A 22,357-nucleotide genomic window follows, 5' to 3' on the forward strand; every position below is an offset into this window, starting at 1 on the left:
GAGAGAGAGGGAGAGAGAGAATCCCAAGCAGGCTCCACGCTGTGAGCACAGAGCCCGACATGGGGTTCAGTCTCACAAACCATGAGATCATGACCTGAGCCAAAATCAAGACTCCGACATTTAACCAACTGAGCCAGCCAGGTGCCCCCAAAGGGGGAATTTTTTTAAGGAAAAGCTTTCAATGATCCATCTTATATGTGGTGCTTAAATGCCGAGAGTCAAGAACTTGCCCTCTCTCTCCTTCTCTCACCATATGAACACCGGGACCTGTGTGGTCTGTTTAAATTAATCTAATTGGCCCAGAAGAAAATGAACACTTGTTTTTATTTTCTTCACTATTCTCCACTACAACCCCTGCACATTATAAGCTGAAATTATTCATTTGGGAGAAGCTACATAAAAATCTGAACTTTTGCAAAGTAGTCTATGCTTATCCATTCATTATAAAGTGTTCCAGCAGAATAGAATTAAATTAGGCCACTCTTCTCTGTAGTCAGAGCTTTACTGAATTCATTCTACACTTGTTGTAGAGATAGTATGGTGTTGTGGGAAATAGAGAAGACCCAAGACAAAACTCTTAAAAACTCTGAGTCTCAATTTCCTTATCCATAAAATGGATAAAATAATATCTTCTCTGCGCACCTCAAAGGGCTATCATAAGAGGGACGCCTGACCAGCTCTGTCGGTGGAGCACGTGACTCTTGATCTCTGGGTTCTAGGTTCAAGCCCCACATTGGGTGTAGAGATTACTTAAAAATCAAGCCTTTTTAAAAAGGGGGGTGGCTATCATAAGAAGCAAAAGTGCTCATTAACAAGGAAAATAGTGTACCAAAAGCACTACACAAATCCAAGTTACCCTTCTTTTTTCTTTTAACCTATATTTATTTTTGAGAGAGAGAGACAGTGTGAGCAGGAGAGGGGCAGAGAGAGAGGGAGACACAGAATCTGAAGCAGGCTCCAGGCTCCGAGCTGTTAGCACAGAGCCCAAATTCACGAACCGTGAGACCATGACCTGAGCCAAAGTCAGCCGCTCAACCAACTGAGCCACCCCGGCGCCCCTCCAAGTTACCCTTCTTACTTTAGTCCATGAGATCTTCTGTTGTTGGGAAGCTAGTCTCTTTCTTAGTAGTCTGTTGATGCCATAGCAAACCTCTCTCCTTTAAACAACACCCAAATGGAAAGTCTTCTTTTTGCTTTCATATGAAAGGCATAGAAGAAGGTAGGGAAGAGAGAAGGAAACATTTATAAAGCATCTACTGTGCTCCAGGATCTGTGCTAAGAACTTTACTTCCATCACCTCACAGATATTGTTTGGACCACCTGTTTTACAGAAGAGAAATGGGAGGCTCAGAAAGTCTGAGTAACTAGCTCAGCATCACATAGCTAGTAAGCAGCAAAACTCAGATGGAAACCCAGCATTGGTCTGACTCTAAAGTCATATACATGCTGTTTCCCCCACACTCAACATCCTCTCCAATAAATATATCACAGAAAAAGGATGTGTCCCCACATTTTGTAGTGTAAAGCTGTAGAACTGGTCAAAAACCCACTTTCTTCCCCATCTGTGGCCTGATTCCTTACGCTTATGCTCACTCCCCAGACCCTATAGTAGTGTAAGCCCACATTAAGAGGTGAGCATAATACCAAGACAAAGAGCAAAAGAGCCCATGTCCCAGGGACAACAGCAATACTGGTGGCCTCTCCTGCTTCTTCTAGGTCCACACCTGCCCTCTGGTGTTTGTCTGATTCTAGGTGTGAACCTGACACTGACTCAGGCTTTACCCTTTCACTCTACTTCACCTGGTTCGGTCTGGTGAGATGCGTGGATCTGACACTGGCTTCTCCCACCAACTGCATTTTCCGCTAGGCCTCACAGATCCGACCTTTGTTTTATCTCCTTCAGTTTGGACCAATGCCTCAGGTCGCACATGGACTTTGGCCTCTAGAGTCATGATACTTTCCTGGTCCTTCTGTCCTAATGACCCTCCTTTCCCTTCCCCCATCTGGGCCCTTTTATACCTCACCCTGCTCCCCATCATTGCCTGCAGGGAACTTAGCCTCTCCAGGCCTGAAGTGGCTGACCCGTCCCTCATGCTGACAGTGGCACAAGGGATTATTTGCTGCCCTCAGGAAGGAAGAACTAGTGGATGGTTTTACACCTTTGCAGACTATTTCCTTGGCCAGCTTATCCTTGAAGCTTATGCTCTTGACCAACACAGGTTGTGCCAGAACTCTTTCAGCACTTGTGTGAAAATCTGCCATTTCTCAGAAGCCGTGTTCATTTTCTATGACATCAAAGCATGATTGCCCACTAATAATAGTCTGGAAGAGGATGTGAAGAGTTTTAAATTCCTCTCAGAAAAATACCAAGTTACTCAGTTAACTAACACTTTTTGGATGAAAATTGCTGTAGGGAATAGGAGATGTAGGCCCTGTCCTCTGAGTATCCAGGGCATGCGAACCCTCCCTGGTCAAGTAATGACACCACCAGTCAAATCCTTTCAGAAACTGTGCTACAGGACAAATATCCTATCCCAGCTCAGCAGACAGAATTACCTCCAGAGCCACTGAGGCTGTGAGGCACTCACCCTTTCAGATAGTTGTTGCTCTGTCAGGCTTCTGTCCCTTAGTTCTACCATGCTTAGATTCTCTAAACCAAAAGGAGTTCCATGTCTCACAGATGTTCTGAAAATAGCAGGACCTATTTTCTTTTTTCTTTTTCAAGTTTAAATTCTAGTTCATTAACATACAGTGCAATATTAGTTTCAGGAGTAGAATTTAGTGATTCAGCATTTACATACAACACCCAGGGCTTGTCACTAGTGCCCTCCTTAACACCCATCACTCTTCTAGCCCATCCCCCACCCACCTCCCTCCATCAACCCTCAGTTTGTTCTCTGTATTTAAGAATCTCTTATAGTTTGTTTCCCTCTCACTCTCTTTTTTTTTTCCCTTTCCCATATGTTCATGTTTTGTTTCTTAAATTCTACATATGAGTGAAATCATACATTTGTCTTTCTCTGACTTACTTCGCATAGCATAATATACTTTAGCTCCATCCACGTCATTGCAAATGGCAAGATTTCATTCTTTTTTTTTTTTTAATGCTTATTTATTTTTGAGAGAAAGAGATAGCACGAGTCGGGGAAGGGCAAAGAGAGAGGGAAGGAGGATCTAAAGCAGGCTCTGCACTGTCAGCAGTGAGCCTGATGTGGAGCTCCAACTCACAAACTGGGAGATCATGACCTGACCTGAAGTCATCCACTCAACCAACTGAGCCACCCAGGTGTCCCAAGATTTCATTCTTTTTGATGGCTAAGTAATATTCCATCATGTGTGTGTGTGTGTATATATATATATATATATATATATATATATATATATGCCAAACCTTCTTTCCATTTATCAGTCCATGGACATTTAGGCTCTTTCCACAGTTCCACTACTGTTGATAATTAGTAGGACCTATTTTAAATCAGAATGGCCTTAGGGTGCCTGGCTGGCTCAGTCAGAAGAGCATGCAACTCTTGATCTCTGGGTTGTGAGTTCAAGCCTCATGTTGGGTATAGAGATTTTCTCAAATAAATAAACTTAAAAATAATTTAAAAATAAAACTTAACACTGTAAAAAAAAAATCAGAATGGCCCTCAGAAAACTAGGGACATAGCAATCTCAGACATATTTCAAACCGAAGAACTTGTTCTAAGGACCTCCCCAAGAGATGGGAAGATGCTGACCTTCCATAGCCTTATCTGGGCATGTGAAGACTGTCCTATTACAGTTAGCAAAGAAGCTATCTCTGCATTTACTATTTTACCCCATTAGTAAAGGTTGAGAAGCCTGCTCTAAGTCAAACATCACACCCTAGGACATTCAGATTTCATGTATATTCACATCCTGTAATGTGTTGGAAAGTACTCACTCCAGGGTCACTCACAATCCCTACCTTGACCTTCTCCTGCTTTCTATTCAAGAAGAGTAATTCTGCCCTGATGGTTTCTCATCTTTCCATAGCTCGAGGCCTGGTCCTCTCGTGGCTTTCTCTACCTGAATCACACACTTTGACCATTACCCAGAAATGTCCTCTGTATTCTCGGGTACCCTCTCCCTCCCTTGACTTTTCTCTCTGGAAGGGATTTTTGATTCTGAGACATTTCCCTCCCACTTAACTCCACCCTACATTTCATTAAACAGATAGAAAAAGTAGAAGGAAATCACATTTGTTGTACTTCTTCTAGTGCCAGGCACAGTGAAGGTGTTCATGCACATCAACATATCTATCCTTCACAAAGTCATGATAGGAAATGAAGTGCAGAGAGTCTAAAATTTTGCCAAATTTTACCAGCTATTAGGTGGTCTCATCAGCTATTATGATACAGTTGGGATTGAACCCAGGAACTCTTAGGCTCCAAAGCCTCAGCCTTTTCCAGCATATTCTGTACCTCCCAAACAGACAGCCTATTCTGTACACTGCTAGTTCCTTCCCTGTATGCCTGTGTCATAACCCATGTGTCCTGATGATTGTTCTCAAAAGTTACAATATACAGTTGACCCTTGAACTACATGGGTTTGAATTGCACAGGTCCACTTATAAGCAGGTTTGTTTTGATAAATATAGTACAAAACCGTAAATGTATTTTCTCTTCCTTATAATTTTCTTCATGACATTTTCTTTTCTCTAGTTTACTTTATTGTAGGAATACAGTATATGATACACACCACATACAAAATATGTGTTGATTGTTTATATAATCAGTAAGGCTCCTAGTCAACAGCAGGCTATTAGTAGTTAAGTTTTGGGGTAATCAAAAGTTATACATGGATTTTTTACTGTGGCAGGGAGGGGGTTAATGCCCCTAACCCCCTCATTGTTCAAGGGTCAACTGTACTTCATACCAAGTCTTTTCTTCTAATCGAAGATAAGATCAAACTAAAATGAGATTAGACTAGAAGCATTCTTTTAAGAATAAAAATAAAAAAGCAGCAGTCTCTCAGTAATACTCTGGGGGAAATTTTGCGGTTTCTCAAAATTCAACAGTATCAGTAAACTGGGGATTTTCAAATGGTGTGGGGCTGACATATACCACTAGGGCCAGAGTTTCAATGTTGCGTTTGTTTTCCAGAAAAAGAGCTCAGCATAAAATGCAGCTAATAGTGAGGTTTTGTTTGGGTTTTTTGCATAATAAAAGTCGTAACTGAGCAACATTAGCTACAGACACTCCTCCCCATAAATCCATGGAGACTGTGAAAAGCATTTCAGAGAAATACAAACCCCAAGTAGTCTTTGGCAAGGGGTAATTTGCCATGATGATAGTTAAATAAGGAGAATACTGAGTAGCTGACTACAAAGAAGCATCTGAAAATAAAACTAGCTGTAGCTCAAGTCCTTCAATTGAAAATGTATATACAATCTCTCACATGTGGCAGCCCAAATTGGTCTCTTCTTTTTATAAGGCAAATTTGACAATGCATACCAAGAAGCTTAAATCATACCCTTTTGACCTAATAATCCTACTCCTAAGAATTTATCTCAAGGAAATAAGTCATAAGAATAAGGAAGACTATACATGTCTTATAGCAACATTATTTAAAAGTAGCAAAAAAACTGGAAACAACCTAATTTTCCAGTCACATAGGAAAGACTTAATACATTTTAGTATCTTAATTCTTTGAGATAATCTGAAGCTATTAAGAATACGATCACCAGTGCACAAACAAGGAAAGGGTGCTCAGTGAAAAGTATAGAACCCAGAAATGCAAATATGTAGTGGTTACAGACCTGCAGAAATTCACATGTTGATAAAGAAGATTAGGAGGGGGCAAAAGAAGATAAAATAGTTACGTTAGCACATTGAGATTACAACTTTTAAATAAATTTTTCTTTTGTAATGACTGTATTCATTTTTTAGGCATTTTTTCTTGTTTTTCCTTAGGAATCAAATAGAATCATATTTATGTAGAATCATATTTATAATCATTTTTGAATAAGAAGATTATTTTACAAAGAATACAGGTGGAATATTCTAGCCAAGTACGAAATATAGAGGATTACTAATTCGCAAATACTAATGCTATTGTTTTAATTTGCAGTGAAGGGAATTTGGCTACAAAGCAGGTTGTGTTCCTTCAGAGACCAGTTATGTGGAATTCAGCTGCTCAAACACCAGAAGTGAGTAAAACTGATGTTTTTTTTTTTAAGTTTATTTATTTATTCTGAGAGAGAGAGAGTGCACACACTCAAAGTTGGGCTCGAGTGGAGGAGGGGCAGAGAGAGAATCCCAAGCGGTGGTGTGGAGCCCAACACTGGGCTCAGTCCCACGAACGAACGTGAGAGCATGACCTGAGCCAAAATCAAGAATCAGACGCTTAACCAACTGAGTCCCAGGTGTCCCAATGCTTTATTAACCAAATGTTCTATGGAAGCAGTTAATCCTTAAACTCACGTTGTAATTCAAAATGGTGAATACAGATGAGGAAATGTGGACTCCATATGGAAATAGTCTCCAAAACAACATAACAACAAAGGAAATGTGCCAGTAACAGGTGACATGAGACAGTTCCAAAGGGGATCAAAATATGTTACCCCCAAATTTGCCACTTTGGCAAAGGATTATTTTGAGCTGAAGGTAATTAAGAAACACAGACATAGGAGTAACTTTCTACCCTCTCCCTTTCTCATAAAAACGGGGCATAAATTTCCCTTTTTAAAGTTAATGTAAGGGTACCTGGCTGGCTCAGTCGGTAGAGCAGGTGACTCTTGTATTGTAAGTTCAACCCCCACACTGGGTGTAGAGATTACTTAAAAATAAAATCTTTTTTTAAAAAAAGTAACATAAATTTCCATTTGTAAACTTGTCCTCCTCTCCTATACCAGGAATAGGAGAAGACTCCTAATCACTAGAGATGATTCCTCACTGGAGACAGCACTGACTTGGGTCTACATAAATAAATCTTACTAAAATAACCTTGATCTTCCCTTAGGTTCCCCATATACTTACCTTTCCACAATTTGCTGCCCATAGAAGCTCAAAACCCTGTTCCTTTGTCTAGTCACTTCTCCACAATCTATCATCCTTTGTTAAAATCATGTATAAGCTTTCAGTCTAACTGCCTCTTTGGGTTTTCACTTTTTCTCTGTGAAGCCCCATGTACATCCAAAATAAATCTTTTCTCCTCTTAATCTATCTTTTGTTAGTTTAATTTGTAGGCCTCGGGTACTGAAATAAGAGGGTAAAGGAAAAGTTTTTTGGAAGTGGGTGTGCCTAATATTGCAACACACCTGTGCATTCTCTGTCTTGACCTCTGAAGCTACTTTTTTTCATCCTTAATTTTAGCTTTTATTTATTATTTTATATTTAATATTGAAGTATAGTTGACATAGGTTATATTAGTTTCAGGTGCACAACTTAGCGATTCAACAATTCTATACATTATGCAGTGATTACCACCGTAAGTGTAGTTACCATCTGTCACCATACAACATTATTACAATGCTATTGACTCTCTTTCCTATGTTGTACTTTTCATCTTCATGACTTACTTACTTTATAGCTGGAGTTTATACCTTAATCCCCTTCACCTATTTTGCCCGTCCTTCCACCCCTTTCTCACTGTCAACCACCAATTTGCTTTCTTTATTTATTATTCTCTGTGTTTTAAATTTTTTGTTTGTTTTGTTTTTTAGATTCCACATATAAGTGAAATCATATGGTATTGTCTTTGACTTATCTTACTTAGCGTTATACTCTCTACATCTATCCATGTTGTTGCTAATGGCAAGACTTTGTTCTTTTTTATGGCCAAGCAATATTCCATTGTGTGTGTGTATACCACACCTTCCTTATCTATTCATTTATCAGTGGACGCTTGGGTTGCTTCCATACCTTGGCTATTGTAAATAATGCTGCGATAGACATAGGGGTACATATCTCTTTTTGAATTTGTGTCTTCATATTTGTGGGGTAAATGCCCAGAAGTGGAATTACTGGATCATAATGGTATTTCTATTTTTAAGTTTTTGAAGAACCTCCGTACAGTCTTCCACAGTGGCTACACCAATTTACACTCCTACCAACAATGCACAAGGATTCCTTATTCTCCACATCCTTGCCAATTTGACTGGTGTCTGGCTTTGAGTTCTACTTCCCTGATGGTGAATGTTGAGCCATCTTTTTATGTGTGTGTTGGACATCTATATGTCTTCTTTGGAGAAATGTCTGTTCAGGTCCTCTGCCCATTTTTTAATCACACTTTTATTTATTTATTTTTTTTGGTGTTGAGTTGTATGCATTCTTTATATATTTTAGATGTTAACTTCTTATCCTATATATCATTTGTAAATATCTTCTCCCTCTAAGTAGGTTGCCTTTTCATTTTGCCGATGATTTCCTTTGCTGTGCTAAAGCTTTCTAGTTTGATGTAATCCCAATAGTTTATTTTTGCTTTTGTTATCCTTGCTTGATGAGACATATCCAGGAAAATGTTGTTCAGATCAACGTCCAACAGATTACTGCCTATGTTTTCTTTTAGAAGTTTGTATGGTTTCAGATCCTACATTTAGGTCTTTAATCCATTTTGAGTTTAAGACCTTTACTTTTAGAATTTGGTTTTTTATTTCACAGATATGTTTTAATAAATTTTCCAGATAGCTTGAGAATTTTTTAAGAAAGTGAAAAAGCAAACCATGGATTAGGAGAAAAAAAACCTTGAAATCACATATATAACAGAGAACTTGTATCTTGAATGTACCAAGAACTCTAAAAACTGAACAAACAACTCTAAAAAATAGCGTAGAGACTTGGACACCTCACCAACAAGGATGTAGATGAGAAATAAGCACTTAAAAAGTCATTTAAATCATTAGCCATTAGGGAAATGCAATGAAAACCGTAATGAGATACTACTCTGCACCATTGAGAATGACTAAAATAAAAAATACTGACAATACCAAGAACTAGTAAAGGAGAAGGGCAATTGGAACATTCAAACAAAGCTAGTAGGAATGCAGAATGATACAACCACTCTGGAAAAACAATTGGCAACTTCTTTTGAGGTTAAACACACACTTACAATATGACCCAGCAAAACCACTCTTGGGTATTCACCCTAGAGAAATAGAAATTGAAATATAAATGGAACAGAAATGTTTATGTCAGTTCTATTCATAATCTCCAAAAACTGGAAACAATTCAAGTGTCTTCAACAGGTGAATGGCTAAACAACTATGGTACATTCATACAATAAAATACTACTCAGAAATAAAAAGGAATGAAATAATTATATACACAAGGAGTTGAATTAATTGCAAAAGCATGCTGATTAAAAGAAGTCAGTTTCAAAAGGTTACAGAGTGAAAAATTTACCAAAAAAAAAAAAAAAAAAAAAAGGTAACCTACTGAATTGGAGGAGATATTTGCAAAAGACATATCTGATAAAAGGTTACTATCCAAAATATATATAAAGAACCTACACAACTTAACACACGCACAAAAACAAATAGTCCAATTAAAAATGGGCAGAAGACTGACATTTCTCCAAAGAAGCATACAGATGTCCCACACACACATGGAAAGATGCTCAACATCACTCATCATCAGGGAAATGCAATCAAAGCCACAGTGAGAGATCGCCTCATACCAGTCAGAATGGCTAATATAAAAAAGATAAGAAATAACAAGTATTGGCAAGGATGTGAAGAATAAGGAATCCTTGTGCACTATTGGTGGGAGTACAAATTGGTGCAGCCTCTGTGGAAAACTGTATGGAAGTTCCTCAAAAACTTAAAAATAGAAATACCATTATGATCCAGTAATTCCACTTCTGGGCATTTACCCAAAAATATGAAAACACTAATTCAAAAAGAGATATGTACCCCTATATCTATTGCAGCATTGTTTACAATAGCCAAGATATGGAAGCAACCTAAGTGTCCATCAATAGATGAATAGAGAGAGAAGGTGTGGTATATACATACAATGGAGTATTACTCAGCCATAAAAAAGAACAAAGTCTTGCCATTAGCAACAACATGGATAGATCTTGACAGTATGATGCTAAGTGAAATAAGTCTGAGAAAGACAAATGCTGTATGATTTCACTCATAAGTAGAATTTAAGAAACAAAACAAATGAACAAAGAAAAAAAGAGACAAACAAAAAAACAGGCTCCTATATATAGAGAACAAACCGGTGGTTAGCGGAGGAGAGGCTGGGGGAAGGGGGATGGATGAAATAGATGATGGGGGTTAAGAGTACACTTATCAAGGGAGGCGAGGGTAGGTGGTGGGTGTTGGGGAGGGCACCTGTTGGGATGAGCACTGGGTGTTGTATGGAAACCAATTTGACAATAAATTTCATATTTTAAAAAAAAGTACACTTATCATGATGAGCACTGAGTAATGTATATAATTGTTGAATCACTGTTTGTACACCTGAAATTAATATAGCTCTGTATGTTAATCATATTGCAATTTAGAAATAATAAAAAATATTCCATTTATATGATAGTCTCAAAGAGATAATGATATAATGTGGAGAACAGGTCAGTGGTTGCTAGGAATTAGGGATTTGGGGAAGGGAAGTGATAAAGGGATCACACAGGGAGTTTGCAAGAGGTAATGAAACTGTTACATGTCTTATTATAGTTACACAAAACTATACGTAAGTGTTGAAATTTATAGAACTATACACTTTTAGTATATAATAATTTTTTTAAATTTTTTTTAACGTTTATTTTTGAGAGAGAGAGAGACAGAGCATGAATGGAGGGAGGGTCAGAGAGAGAGGGAGACATAGAATCAGAAGCAGGCTCCAGGCTCTGAGCTGTCAGCACAGAGCCCAACGCGGGGCTTGAACTCACGGACCACGAGATCACGACCTGAGCCGAAGTCGGATGCTTAACCGACTGAGCCACCCAGGCACCCCTAGTATATAATAATTTAAAAATTAAAAGATTGCTTTATAAATCACACAGACTAAATTTTTTTACATCTTTGTCCTTCATTAAAGACTGTCCTTGGGTAATGAAATTCTTATGAAGTAAGGCTACACAGGATGATAAACCAAGGTCTTTCTGTCTTGTTCCTTTCATCTATTTGTATTTTTCTTTATTTTGGAGAGAGGCCTCTAAATAAATTCAATTATTTTACATTCAGTAGAATAAAAGACTCCAACCAGGATTTTACCTCCATCTATTAAAATGTTCCCAACTTTTCTTCCAAAATACTTTTCTTAACTTTTTTGTTTCTTTTGAATACTCAAAATTCATTGATTTTTTTTTTTACCTAAAAGTCTCTATTTCAGTTAAATTCTTCAGCCCACTTCCCTTTGATAATTATTTAAAAGAAACAAAGGTCATTTAAAAGTATTTAGTTTCCACTAATTCAGAATAGAGTTTCCATTCTGTGGTGTTCTTAGGAGTAGAAAACAAAACATGAAAAGGATGCCAGGGGATAGTGTGTGTGTGTGTGTGTGTGTGTGTGTGTGTGTCACAATCTGCAAGCCTCCGTGTCCTCATCTGTAAAAGATGGACAACATAGGTACTTACCACAGGTTTGTGAGGAGGATTCAGTGAGAAAACACGTAGTGGGCTTGCCACATTGCCTTGTCATGAGAAGTGAAATGTTGCTTTTGTTTTCAGTAGGAATGTTTTTCTTTCAATACTAGATGATTAATCACTACTAACTCTGTGGAGAAATTGAAGAAGAATCTAGAAATGCCTAACGACCCTCTATTTTCTCCAGCTAAAAATTGCTTTCAGCTAGTATGCAGGAATTCTTTTTTTTAATTTGTTTTAACTTTTTTTTTTTTTTTATTTTAGAGAGAGAGAGAGGGAGGGGCAGAGGGAGAGAGAGAGAATCTTTTTAATTTTTTTTAATGTTTTTATTTATTTTTGAGACAGAAAGAGACAGAGCATGAGCAGGGGAGGGGCAGAGAGAGAGGGAGACACAGAATCTGAAGCAGCCTCCCTGAGCTGTCAGCACAGAGTCCAACGCGGGGCTTGAACTCACAGACTGTGAAATCATGACCTGAGCTGAAGTCAGACACTTAACCAACTGAGCCACCCAGGCGCCGAGAGAGAGAGAGAGAGAGAGAGAGAGAGAGAGAGAGAGTCTTAAGAAGGGTCCACACTTAGCATAGAGCCCAATGAGCGGCTTGATCCCACAACCCTGGGATCATGACCTGAACACAAATCAAGAGTAGGACGCTCAACCAACTGAGCTATCTAGGTGCCCCGGGAATGTTTTTTGATGTTGTAAAAAACATATGTATATATGAGAAATATAGCACAGTATCAACAAGTTTAGAATTAGGTAGTGAATATATGGTGTTTGTTGTACTGTCCTTTAAACTTTCTGTATACTTGAAATTTTTCTTAATAGGAAAGTTGGGGAAAATTAAGCTGAAAAGCATTAGTCACCCAACAACTTATTCATTCATTATTAATTGGTAAGTAGTTACTAAGATGCTATACTAAAAAAAGACCCATAAGGAATGATTTAAACACAACAGAAGGGTCTCTCTGTCATCATAGTCTGAAGCTGAGCAGGTCCTCTAGGGTGGGGCGAGGCTCTGCTTCATGACAGGTCAGCTCTGCCGCCCTCCACATTTGGCTTCTGCCTCTGGACCCAGGGCTGCTGCCACAGTTGTTGCTGTGTTCAGCCTGCAAGAAGCAGGAAAGAGGAGTCCCAGGCATGCTTCTAAGGCACTGACCCCCAAGTCACGTATTTCTTCTCACATCCTACTGACCTGAACTTATTTATGTCACCACAGGTATCTTCAAGGGAGACTGGGAAATGTAATCCGGGAAACCGGGAGTTGGTACCATGGTGAAATAGCACATGGCCAGCTCAAAACTGCAAGGCACTGCCGGGAGGAGTTCTGTTATTAAAAGAAAAATGGAGAGAATAGATCCTGGGGAGACAGGAGTTTAATTTTAATGGTTTCCATTTTAATTTATTTTTCTTCTTGAGAGCAAAATAATATTCAAATAATATTCTTATCTTTAAATATACCTCAAAATGAATGATTTCAAGAGGTAAAGACTTCTTGGACACATCTGTTGAATCAGTTCTCTAACACAAACCAAGAAGTGAAGGAGCAGCAGCCAGAAAAATGTTCTAAATCAGATCTTTTCCAAGGTAGCTACAATAAAATCATATATGAATACTAAGAAATATTAATGTACACATTAACTTCTTTTTTTACCTTACAGTGAGACAATTATTAAACTGAGTTCTTACTTTTTCAGTCATTTGAAGTTGATTTGAAATTATTTGAAAACCATAAGGGTCATACTTAATTCATTAGCTGTCAGTATCCTTGATTGAAATCCATGTGAAATCAAATCAAGTGCTAGGTAAATAGAGGGCATCGAGTATCTCAAAGAAAATTATGCAAAAATCAAGATGAAAGCATTTTGCTTTTATCATTAACGAGGTTCTTCATCTAGGGAATGCTTTCCACTTAAAGTAAATGGGTTTTTTTCCTGGTGTGAGCAGAAGAGAAAGAGTGGTCCCTGTTGCCACAGGACAATGTTCAGGCTGGAGAACAGCTCTCTTCTAGGCCACCTGTGTTCTTATCTATTGGTGTCCCTGGGAATGTAAGGGACAGAAACCCTGCTCAGATTAGCCTGTGTGTATATAAGGGAATTTACTAGCTTCTAGGTGGAAAGGATACCAGCATAGCTTACAACATCAGTAAAGAGCTATAAGGGGGTGCCTGGGTGGCTCAGTCAGTTAAGCGGCCGACTTCGACTCAGCTCCTGATCTCACGGTTTGTGAGTTCGAGCCCCACATCGGGCTCTGTGCTGAGAGCTCAGAGCCTGGAACCTGCTTCGGATTCTGTGTCTCCCTCTCTCTCTGTTCCTCCCCTGCTCGCGCTCTGTCTCTTTCTCTCTCAAGATTAAATAAAAATTAAAAAAAAAAAAAAAAAAAAAAGAGCTATAAGAACCAAGCCCTCAGGCACTGACACCAGAGATTCCACATTACCAGGGTGTTCTCTTTCATCTGTTTATTTCAGCTTCTAGGTGCATATGTGCAGAGGGCTTCTAATGAGGTGAGTGTGGCCACTTCATCAAAAAGAAAGAGCTTCTTTATCCTAGAGTCCATATAGCAATCCCAGGGAAGGACTCTGATTGGATCTGATTGGGCCATGTGCCCACACTACGGCAGAGAAGAAGGTGGATAGGAAAACTGACTGGAAAGGTAGTTGTCCACTACCCCTTTCCTTACCAGTTTTGAATGATTCTGACAACCTCAAGCTGGAATGACCCAGGAACAAATTCTGTGAGCAAGCTGGGGTAGTGTCTCTGCATGTTTCTCTAACTCTTCCAAATGGTACTAGAGCTACACTTCAGCTTGAGACATACAGAGGCAAGGTATGGGAGATCTTCTCCCAAGCCTGAGACATACAAGGAAGAGAAGTCCTGAATGTCCACTCCTTGTTTTTATTTATAAACCATATCTTTTAGCTCTTCTTCTACCCTGTTCATCACAACACTGACCATGTCTTATGATTACTGGTGTAATTCTGATTTCATTCTTTTGTTTTTGTTTTTAAGACACTGACAGTGAAAAATGGAAGCCAGAATGGCAGGATACTCTAAAATCAACTGACTTGTCACTGGGTCTCATATATTTGAAATGAATCACCCATTTTTAGCAAATGAGAATGATTCTCAAAAGTTAATGGATTTTATCAAGGATGACGTTATCAAGGATGACATTTGCATCCAGATCTTGGTATAATTACCTCCAATTTTATAGTGAAAATATCAGAGAAAAGTGAGAAGATATATGAATAAGCCTGGCAATGTAGCGTGGAAAATTTCTCCTTATTGATTTAGAGAAATATTCAAAATACAGTGCTAAGTAGAAAAGTGAGCTGTATACATTTATGTGGACATAAGCAAATACATACATATTTAGAGAAAGAAATAGTAAAATACACCAGATTTTAACAGTGGTATCTCTGCAAGATAGGATTGTGGGTAGGTTGTGCTTTTTTCTTTGTTTTTGCCAAGCTTTCTACACTGAACATGTATTATTTTTGTAACTGAAGAAAAATTTTATTTGGAAAACACACAAATCTTTGACCATTAAGTCTACTCATAAATTTGTAGCTGTGGATAATGTAGTGTGAAGGGAATGAAATAGGATCCTTGGGCTCCAGTTCAAGGCCAGAAACTCCCTAACCTTGGACAAATCCTATCTTCCTTCTTGGCCTGGGTCCTACCTCCGTAGAATGAGGGGTTAAAGCAGATGACCTCTCAGGACTGGTTGAGCTTCAGACTCCTACCCTCTACGTTAGAAGAACATTGCAATTTGATCTGCTGTAAAAGCTATTCCTTCATGTGGAGTGAGAGTAGAGTAGGGGAGGCAATATCATTGCTGAAGATGTATTTATTAAGAGTCATGTGGTAAAAAAAGAAAATAAAAGTGTTTGTTCTGAAATCTTTTTTAGAGTTACCTAGCAACCTAGAGTTGCTAGGTATTGTGTTATCTTTTAATATGTGAAATTTACATTTGATGGCTGTTTACTTATTAATATTTATCTATAAGTGAATTACCAAGAATATCTTATTATTCTGAATAATACCCACATTTTATTAGGAAAATTCTCACTGTGGGGCACCTGGGTGGCTCAGTCGCTTGGGTGTCCCACTTTGGCTCCAGTCATGATCTCACGGTTCATGATTTCAAGCCCTGTGTCAGGGTCTGTGCTGACAGCTTGGAGCCTTGAGCCTGCTTTGGATTCTGTGTCTCCCTTTGTCTCTGTTGCTTCCCTGCTCATGCTCTGTCTGTCTGTCTGTCTCTCTCTCTCAAAAATAAATAAACATTAAAAAAATTTTTTTAAAAAGTAAATTCTCACTGAGTATGTGAGAGTTGGCCTCTATTGGCTGGCATGCAATAAGGAATTTATTGCAAAATTTACTTTTGGCCCTGGCATTGGTGAAGAAGGAAAGATCTAGGCAGCCAAGTGCTCCCAGGCACCCCTGCCTTCCTATTTTCTTTCAGTCAGCATTGAGAGGTCATTCAAGAATGAATGAATTCTTTATACATGTGGGAAAGAGCCAGTAGCCAGGCTTGAGAAAGGAGCCCAGTCTGGCAGTACCCTTCAGCCCTTCTTGCAGCCAAAAGGCTATTTCCTCACTGATGAGTGTCCCAATGCCAGAGAAAATGTGCCATTCTCAAATCCAGTACCTGAAGAGTAGATCTGTCAGGTTCCAATGCTTGTATTAAATTTAATACTACTGGGGCGCCTGGGTGGCTCAGTCAGTTAAGCATCTGACTTCAGCTCAGGTCATGATCTCGCAGTTCATGGGTTGGAACCCCGCTTTGGGCTCCGTGCTGACAGTTCAGAGCCTGGAGCCTGCTTCAGATTCTGTGTCTCCCTCGTTCTCTGCCCCTCCCCCACTCATGCGCGCGCTCTCTCTCTCAAAAATAAATAAATGTTAAAAAAATAAAAAATAAATTTAATGCTTCTAGTCAATAACAATAAAAAGAAAAGGATTTGAGATCTGATATTTGCATCTGATGAATACAAGGGGGCCAATGGAAATGTCACCACCACAACTATCTCTGACTTGGGACCATGAAAGCTCTTGTTAAGGCAGGACCCATAAACTTAAACTTGCCCAAGGACTCCAGTAACTCAGCCAAGAAAAAGAGCTGCCAACATACGCCTTTCTATGCAACATGCTGAGGACTGCAATGTTCCTATACAAACAATGTCATAGACCGTGGTTGCATTCCATGGTAGCACATTAAATCTGATTTAGTAAACCTGTTTGTTTGCTTTGTATATTTGCCATGAAAGTCAGTAGAATATACCTCTGTATTTTATATATTACAGTTCAACTAACTTCTGAGTTAATAAACTTTTATAAGACTAGCCTGGGCATGGGCATCTGACTTCTATATTTTTTCCCTAAGTTTTATAATTATAGCTGTTGCGTTTAGGAAAATGAAGTCCTAATTTCCATCTAACATATAAATAAACTTCCAAATAATAAACTCTGTGTAAATTGGGAAATTAGTGTGCTTTTTTATCTTTTTAAATTTTATCTCTTTTTTGTTTATCCTTGTTCAGATTTTTGTTCCTAAGAGTAAATGATCACATTCTAATATGTCATGTTATCAGTATTAAAGACACCCTGGTAAGGAAATCTCATCAGGATTCTGAACATCTACCTGTTGAGTTGCTACAGTTTTCTTCTTGAGATTTCCTTTTATTGGCTTAGATATCTTATTTTGACTTATTACCTTGGCAAAGACCATGTCCTCTTTACTCTGAACTGCACCAAGGACATTGTCAGCCCTCAGTAAATATTTCACAGCAGAAGCATCTGCAGCTTAAGGTGGTCTGGTTGCTAAGCATTCCTACCATGTCAGGCAGAAGTAGTTTGAACCAGGACAGAGAGAGTGGTCTGCTTGACCTAGGAAGACGCTCCAGGCATTCTTTCAGTATAAGCATGATCAGAATTATTTGTGACTCTTCTGTGCAGCCTATTCCTGTGTGAAATGGGTATGAGGTGGCCAATGAAGCACTTTTCCTGCTGTCTGTATCTCAACTAACACCAAGAAGAAAAATAGAAACTTCAGTGTATTTCTACCCTACTTTGTTCCCCCAAAGTATCATCTCAACAGGTTTCTCTCTCCCAGAGATATCACTGAGGGCCCAGATATGTACACAACCAATCTGTCAGTGAGGAGAAGGATGTGCCAAGAAGCTACTAAAGATTGTGAAAGAGAGAGGCAGCTCATTCTTACCTGGGAGGAGGAGAGACTGTGAAGGGTGGCTCTCAGTTGGTCCTTAAAGATGAGCAGGATCTGGAAGAGAAGCAAGGAAGAGACGTTTCAGGCCGAGTACAGTATGTGCTAGATCAAACGGACAGGAAAGCACCCCTCTTTTTAATTCCTGGTTGCCAATCTCTTGTGTTCCAGAGGAAAGCCAGCCGGCATACAAAAGGTGAAGACAGGAACAAAGTCACCAGCAGGAGCATCGGTTTGGACACAGCCACATCACAACCAATGGACAGCAGAAACCCACCTGCAGAGTGCCTCCTCTCTCCTTCTGGAGAGTGTTGGACAAGAGAGAAGAGGCCGACACAGTACAGCAGCTTCTCCGGCTTCAGCAGCAATGACAGTGTCCTACGGGAATTAGACGACGGTCAGTTTGACCAGGAAGATGGAGTAACTCAGGTCACTTGTATGTGAGCAATGAAGTAAAGCAATGGAAGGCCCTGTAAATAACTATTAAAATAATTGCCAACTGACTTTATTGTATTACTTTATCTGCATTTATGTAATACTTTGGATTTTTCCAGATTCTGGCTTTCCTCTAATCTGCATAAACTTTGGCTCAACCTCCCAGACAAGGAAGAATAACCAACGTATTTGTAAATTTAGAATCATGTTTACACTTCTCTCAACTAAAACATCTGTTTAAACAGATGTCTCATTAGGTTATTAACCAATAATCTACTTCAGTTTCTCATGAATGTACAAGATGTACTTTTCATTCATTTCCTGGTAAGAAGACTAAATATATTAGCCAGTATTTCACCTAATTAGAAAGTTCTCAGGAAGTCAAAATCTTACTTAAGCTGACAAGCAATCTCTCTCTCTTTCAATCCCCCTCTCTTTCACATACATGTAAAGGGCTAATTAATGAAATACCTATTTCCTGAATATAACAATAATCCAAATTTTGTCTTTAACTGTAACATGTATATACAAAGCAAGCCCCTGTTTGTGAAAATATTCTTCCAAAAAAAATCCTTTTTGTTTGTCTTTTTTTTGGGAGAGAGAGAGCAAGAGCATATAAATAGGGCAGAGGGACAGAGGGGCAGAGGGAGAGAGAAAAAGTTTAAACAGGCTCCACACTTAGCATGGAGCCCTACATGGGGCTCGATCCCAAGACTCTGGGATTGTGACCTGAGCCGAAATCAAGAGTTGGACATTCAACCAACTGAGCTACCCAGGTGCCCCTGTATGTCTTTGCTTTTAAAAAAAGGGTCACCATGTTACCAACTCCATACTGATTCACTGAGCTTAAACTTTATTGCTTCCAATAGCTTAGAAATAGAGCAAAGCAGCATCCCTTAAAATTCGATATGAAAAGAACCCACAATCTCAACATTTAGAAACCTTGGTAGAAAGAAAGAATTTCTTTATTTTAAATTGCAGATAATATGAAGAGCAGAAAGGTACTTACAGCTTCATATGTATGGAGACCCATCTGTTCCATCTCTGCTTTTCTTGCTCTCCTAATAGGGATGGCTTTGCCTTTCCCAGCCTTTAACAGTTAAAGATGAAAAATTCTACATAATAGAGGATCTTCATTTATCTGTGGAAATGCGGGAATCTTCGAGGGAATTACAACTGACTTTGCCATTGATGAATTTAGCATATTATATATTTTTATTAGCATTGGTGTTGACATTATAAGATCATTTGAATAATAAAATGTCATTTGTTATTGGGTTATCATTTTCTTGAACACAAATGCTCATTATACATTTTATACATATGACAGGTACATATTACATGTATTACTAAACTAGGACGATCTCCATGAATTGTTGATAAGATTAACATGGAATTATCCCACTTCTACCATGCAGAAGCATTATCTTGATAAGTATAAAGGAACTTAAGAAGATTTTGCTTAGTATTATTCTTTGGAAATGGCTATTAACAATATTTGCAGAAATGTTTTCTTTGTTTTAATTTTCAGATGAACCTGAGTCCCATATTCAAGGGTTGGTAAGTTTTTGGTAGAAACAAGCATTACTTCTGCAGCCCACACAATGTCATGAGTTATGAAACAGGGAGTGTTCTCAGAAACGTCAGTTTTCACAATGCCAGGGTCTACAAGAGGTGGACACTCCTATGTCATTCTGTCAGTATATAGAGGGGATTTGAAGTATTAAACACAGATAGAAATTTATATTTCTAATTTAAAGGAAAAGTCAGGAATTTATCAATCACTTTTAAGTTTTTTAATTTGTGTTAATCATCTTTTTTTTTTTTACAGTTTGCTTTTAATCTGTATTATAATGAAATAATGACCAAGGTTTTAGAGCATTTAAAATACATATAAGTAGCTTTGAGTCTATTCTTTAAAAACAAAAAAAAAGTAACAAAACTTGGACTCTATATGACTAAGGAGTTAGATGCGACCAATCATTATCTGTCAACTATATATTTGGTTCTTTTCATAATACTATGTAATTCTAGAGGCCTGGCATATGAATTTGTAATACCTATAAGTTATAATTATAAAACATCAAGATCATAGATGTGGGTGTGAAGTTCTGCCATTTTCCTTGATGCAGTATCTCCTGTCTTAGGTCTCAATAACCACCTGTTAGGGCTTTCCCATTTGGATTGAATGCCACCCTGTTATCTTTCATGGCAATATTTAACACCTACTCACCAGAAAAATCACCACTGAGCTGATGAGCAGCTCTATCAATACCACAACAATTCCCTTCAGTATAAAATAAATGGAAAAATTAACAGGCTTTCAAGAATCTTCAGACACCCATAAAAGCAGGAGGCAGAGCTATAGTCAATCCAGATCACAGCTATCTCCAAATCTTTTATCAGGAGCGGTTGTTTATATATTTGAATATAAATGGACCAGATGTGTTTTCATTTCTTTCATTCTGGACGAGCTGAGGACTGTCTCATTTTCCTAGCCTTGACTGACTACCCTGATTCGTCACTACCATTCTCTCAGGGCTGGAAGGACTGTGGCTCTTTCAGCATCAGGCTAAAAAAGATTTCCTTCTCTCAACTCCTCAGGGCCCCAGAGTATCCTTGTATGAAAAGGCTAATCAAGTGAGAATTCAAATGGAATAGGTGCTAACAGTAGTGAAGGTCTGTAACTAAACATGTTAAATCAATATACTCCTGGGTATGTAGGAAAACTAGCTTAATGCAAACTACCAGAATTTAGGGCACGTCCATTTAACTAATATTTGTTGTGCAACTTATCACACCTTGAGAGTGAAATTTATTGTGCAATTACCTAAAGTTTATACAGCCAGTTCTGACATATGATTAAGTTCTCAGATGGTGTTTGATGGTGGAATATTAGGCGAAGCTCTAAAATAATGAGCCTGGTTTCTGCTATGGTCATAAACTTCTTGTGGAGCCAATTCCAAAAATGGATTCCAAAAATGTTTTGGGCATTAATATCATGGTATGTGTAAGTATCAAGGTGATTCTTTGTAGGCTTATATCAACCAATACTCTTAGTTGCAAGCAACAGAAATTGACCTTGGTTCATTTAGCATTAAAGGAGTTTAGTTCAAAATGTAGCTAGAATTGGACTTCATCAAAATTTAAAACTTCTGTTCATTAAACTCATGGTTTAATAAATGAAAATGCAAGCTGCAGACTGGGAGAATATGTTTGCAAAGCACATACCTGGCAAAAGATTCATAATAAGAATATATAAATGGCTCCAATAAATCAATAACAAAAAACCCCAGCACCCAATTGTAAATGGGCAAAAGGCTTAAACACTTAATGAAAGAAAATATAGAGACTTCTGCTTGCAGAAAGATGGGAGTAGATTCCTCCCATCAAGTATGTATAACTGAAACCCTGAGCATTACACATAAAACAAACATAAGATGACCAGTGGCAAGTTCCTTGATTTTATTTTTGCCTCACGTATCTCAGACTTGAGACCTGAAGAAGCCAGCAATCTTGAAATGCCAATGTTGCCGATCAAAAAACCCTAACAAACGCCTACCAAGACAGCAAATATTTAAACTATAACCACTCTACCCCAGCCAAACACCAAAGAAAAACCTACGACCTCACCCCAACCTACACCAGTACAGATGGAGTGGGAAGCATAGATTGATTATACATTGGCTAGGGTGATGTCAGAGAAAGACGAGCAAGGAATCATAATTTCATCCCCACTGGCCCTGCAGCCCTCACCCCAAAGTGTTAGTGGAGGTCCTGTGAGAAGCTTGAACTTCACCTCCATCCAGTAGTAATGAGGCATCTCTCTCCTTCCCCATTATGGTATCAGAGGAAGATTAGTGAAGAGTCAGGACTTTATTGCCCAGTGGTAATGAGACCACTTCCACAGAGTTGTCAGTGGAGACCACATAGAGAACTGGAACCCCCACCTGTGCCCAGCAGTAGGGAAGAACACCCCTCTCATGTGTCAAACAGAGGTTGAGTGGGGAACTTGGTCTTCTAGCTCCACTCAGAACTGAGTAGATGGTACCTCCCATTCCTGAACTGGAGTAGTGTCAGAAAAAAGCCAGCTAACATAGAAGGTATAAATATTTAAGATCTATAATCTCATAATATGAAAATAATACC

General features: G+C 38.6%; 1 protein-coding gene across 4 annotated transcripts in view; it reads left to right on the forward strand.

Annotated features, from left to right (window-relative positions):
- The window catches only part of RFTN2 (raftlin family member 2), a 77,974-nt gene extending 58,493 nt beyond the window's left edge, over nucleotides 1-19,481 (forward strand). For 3 of the 4 annotated variants that reach the window (XM_060622776.2, XM_060622779.2, XM_060622777.3), the window contains exons 10-11: nucleotides 6,091-6,169; nucleotides 17,945-19,481. In XM_060622776.2, the coding sequence (XP_060478759.1) occupies nucleotides 6,091-6,169; nucleotides 17,945-18,217 (352 nt within the window). In that variant the 3' untranslated portion in view covers nucleotides 18,218-19,481. The remainder of the gene's footprint in view (nucleotides 1-6,090; nucleotides 6,170-17,944) is intronic. The other variant, XM_078451035.1, reaches the window with a different exon arrangement.
- The last annotated feature ends 2,876 nt before the right edge of the window (nucleotides 19,482-22,357 follow it).

This window comes from Panthera onca, chromosome C1 (assembly GCF_046562875.1).
Source record: "Panthera onca isolate mPanOnc1 chromosome C1, mPanOnc1 haplotype 2, whole genome shotgun sequence".
NCBI classification, from domain to species: Eukaryota; Metazoa; Chordata; class Mammalia; order Carnivora; family Felidae; genus Panthera; species Panthera onca.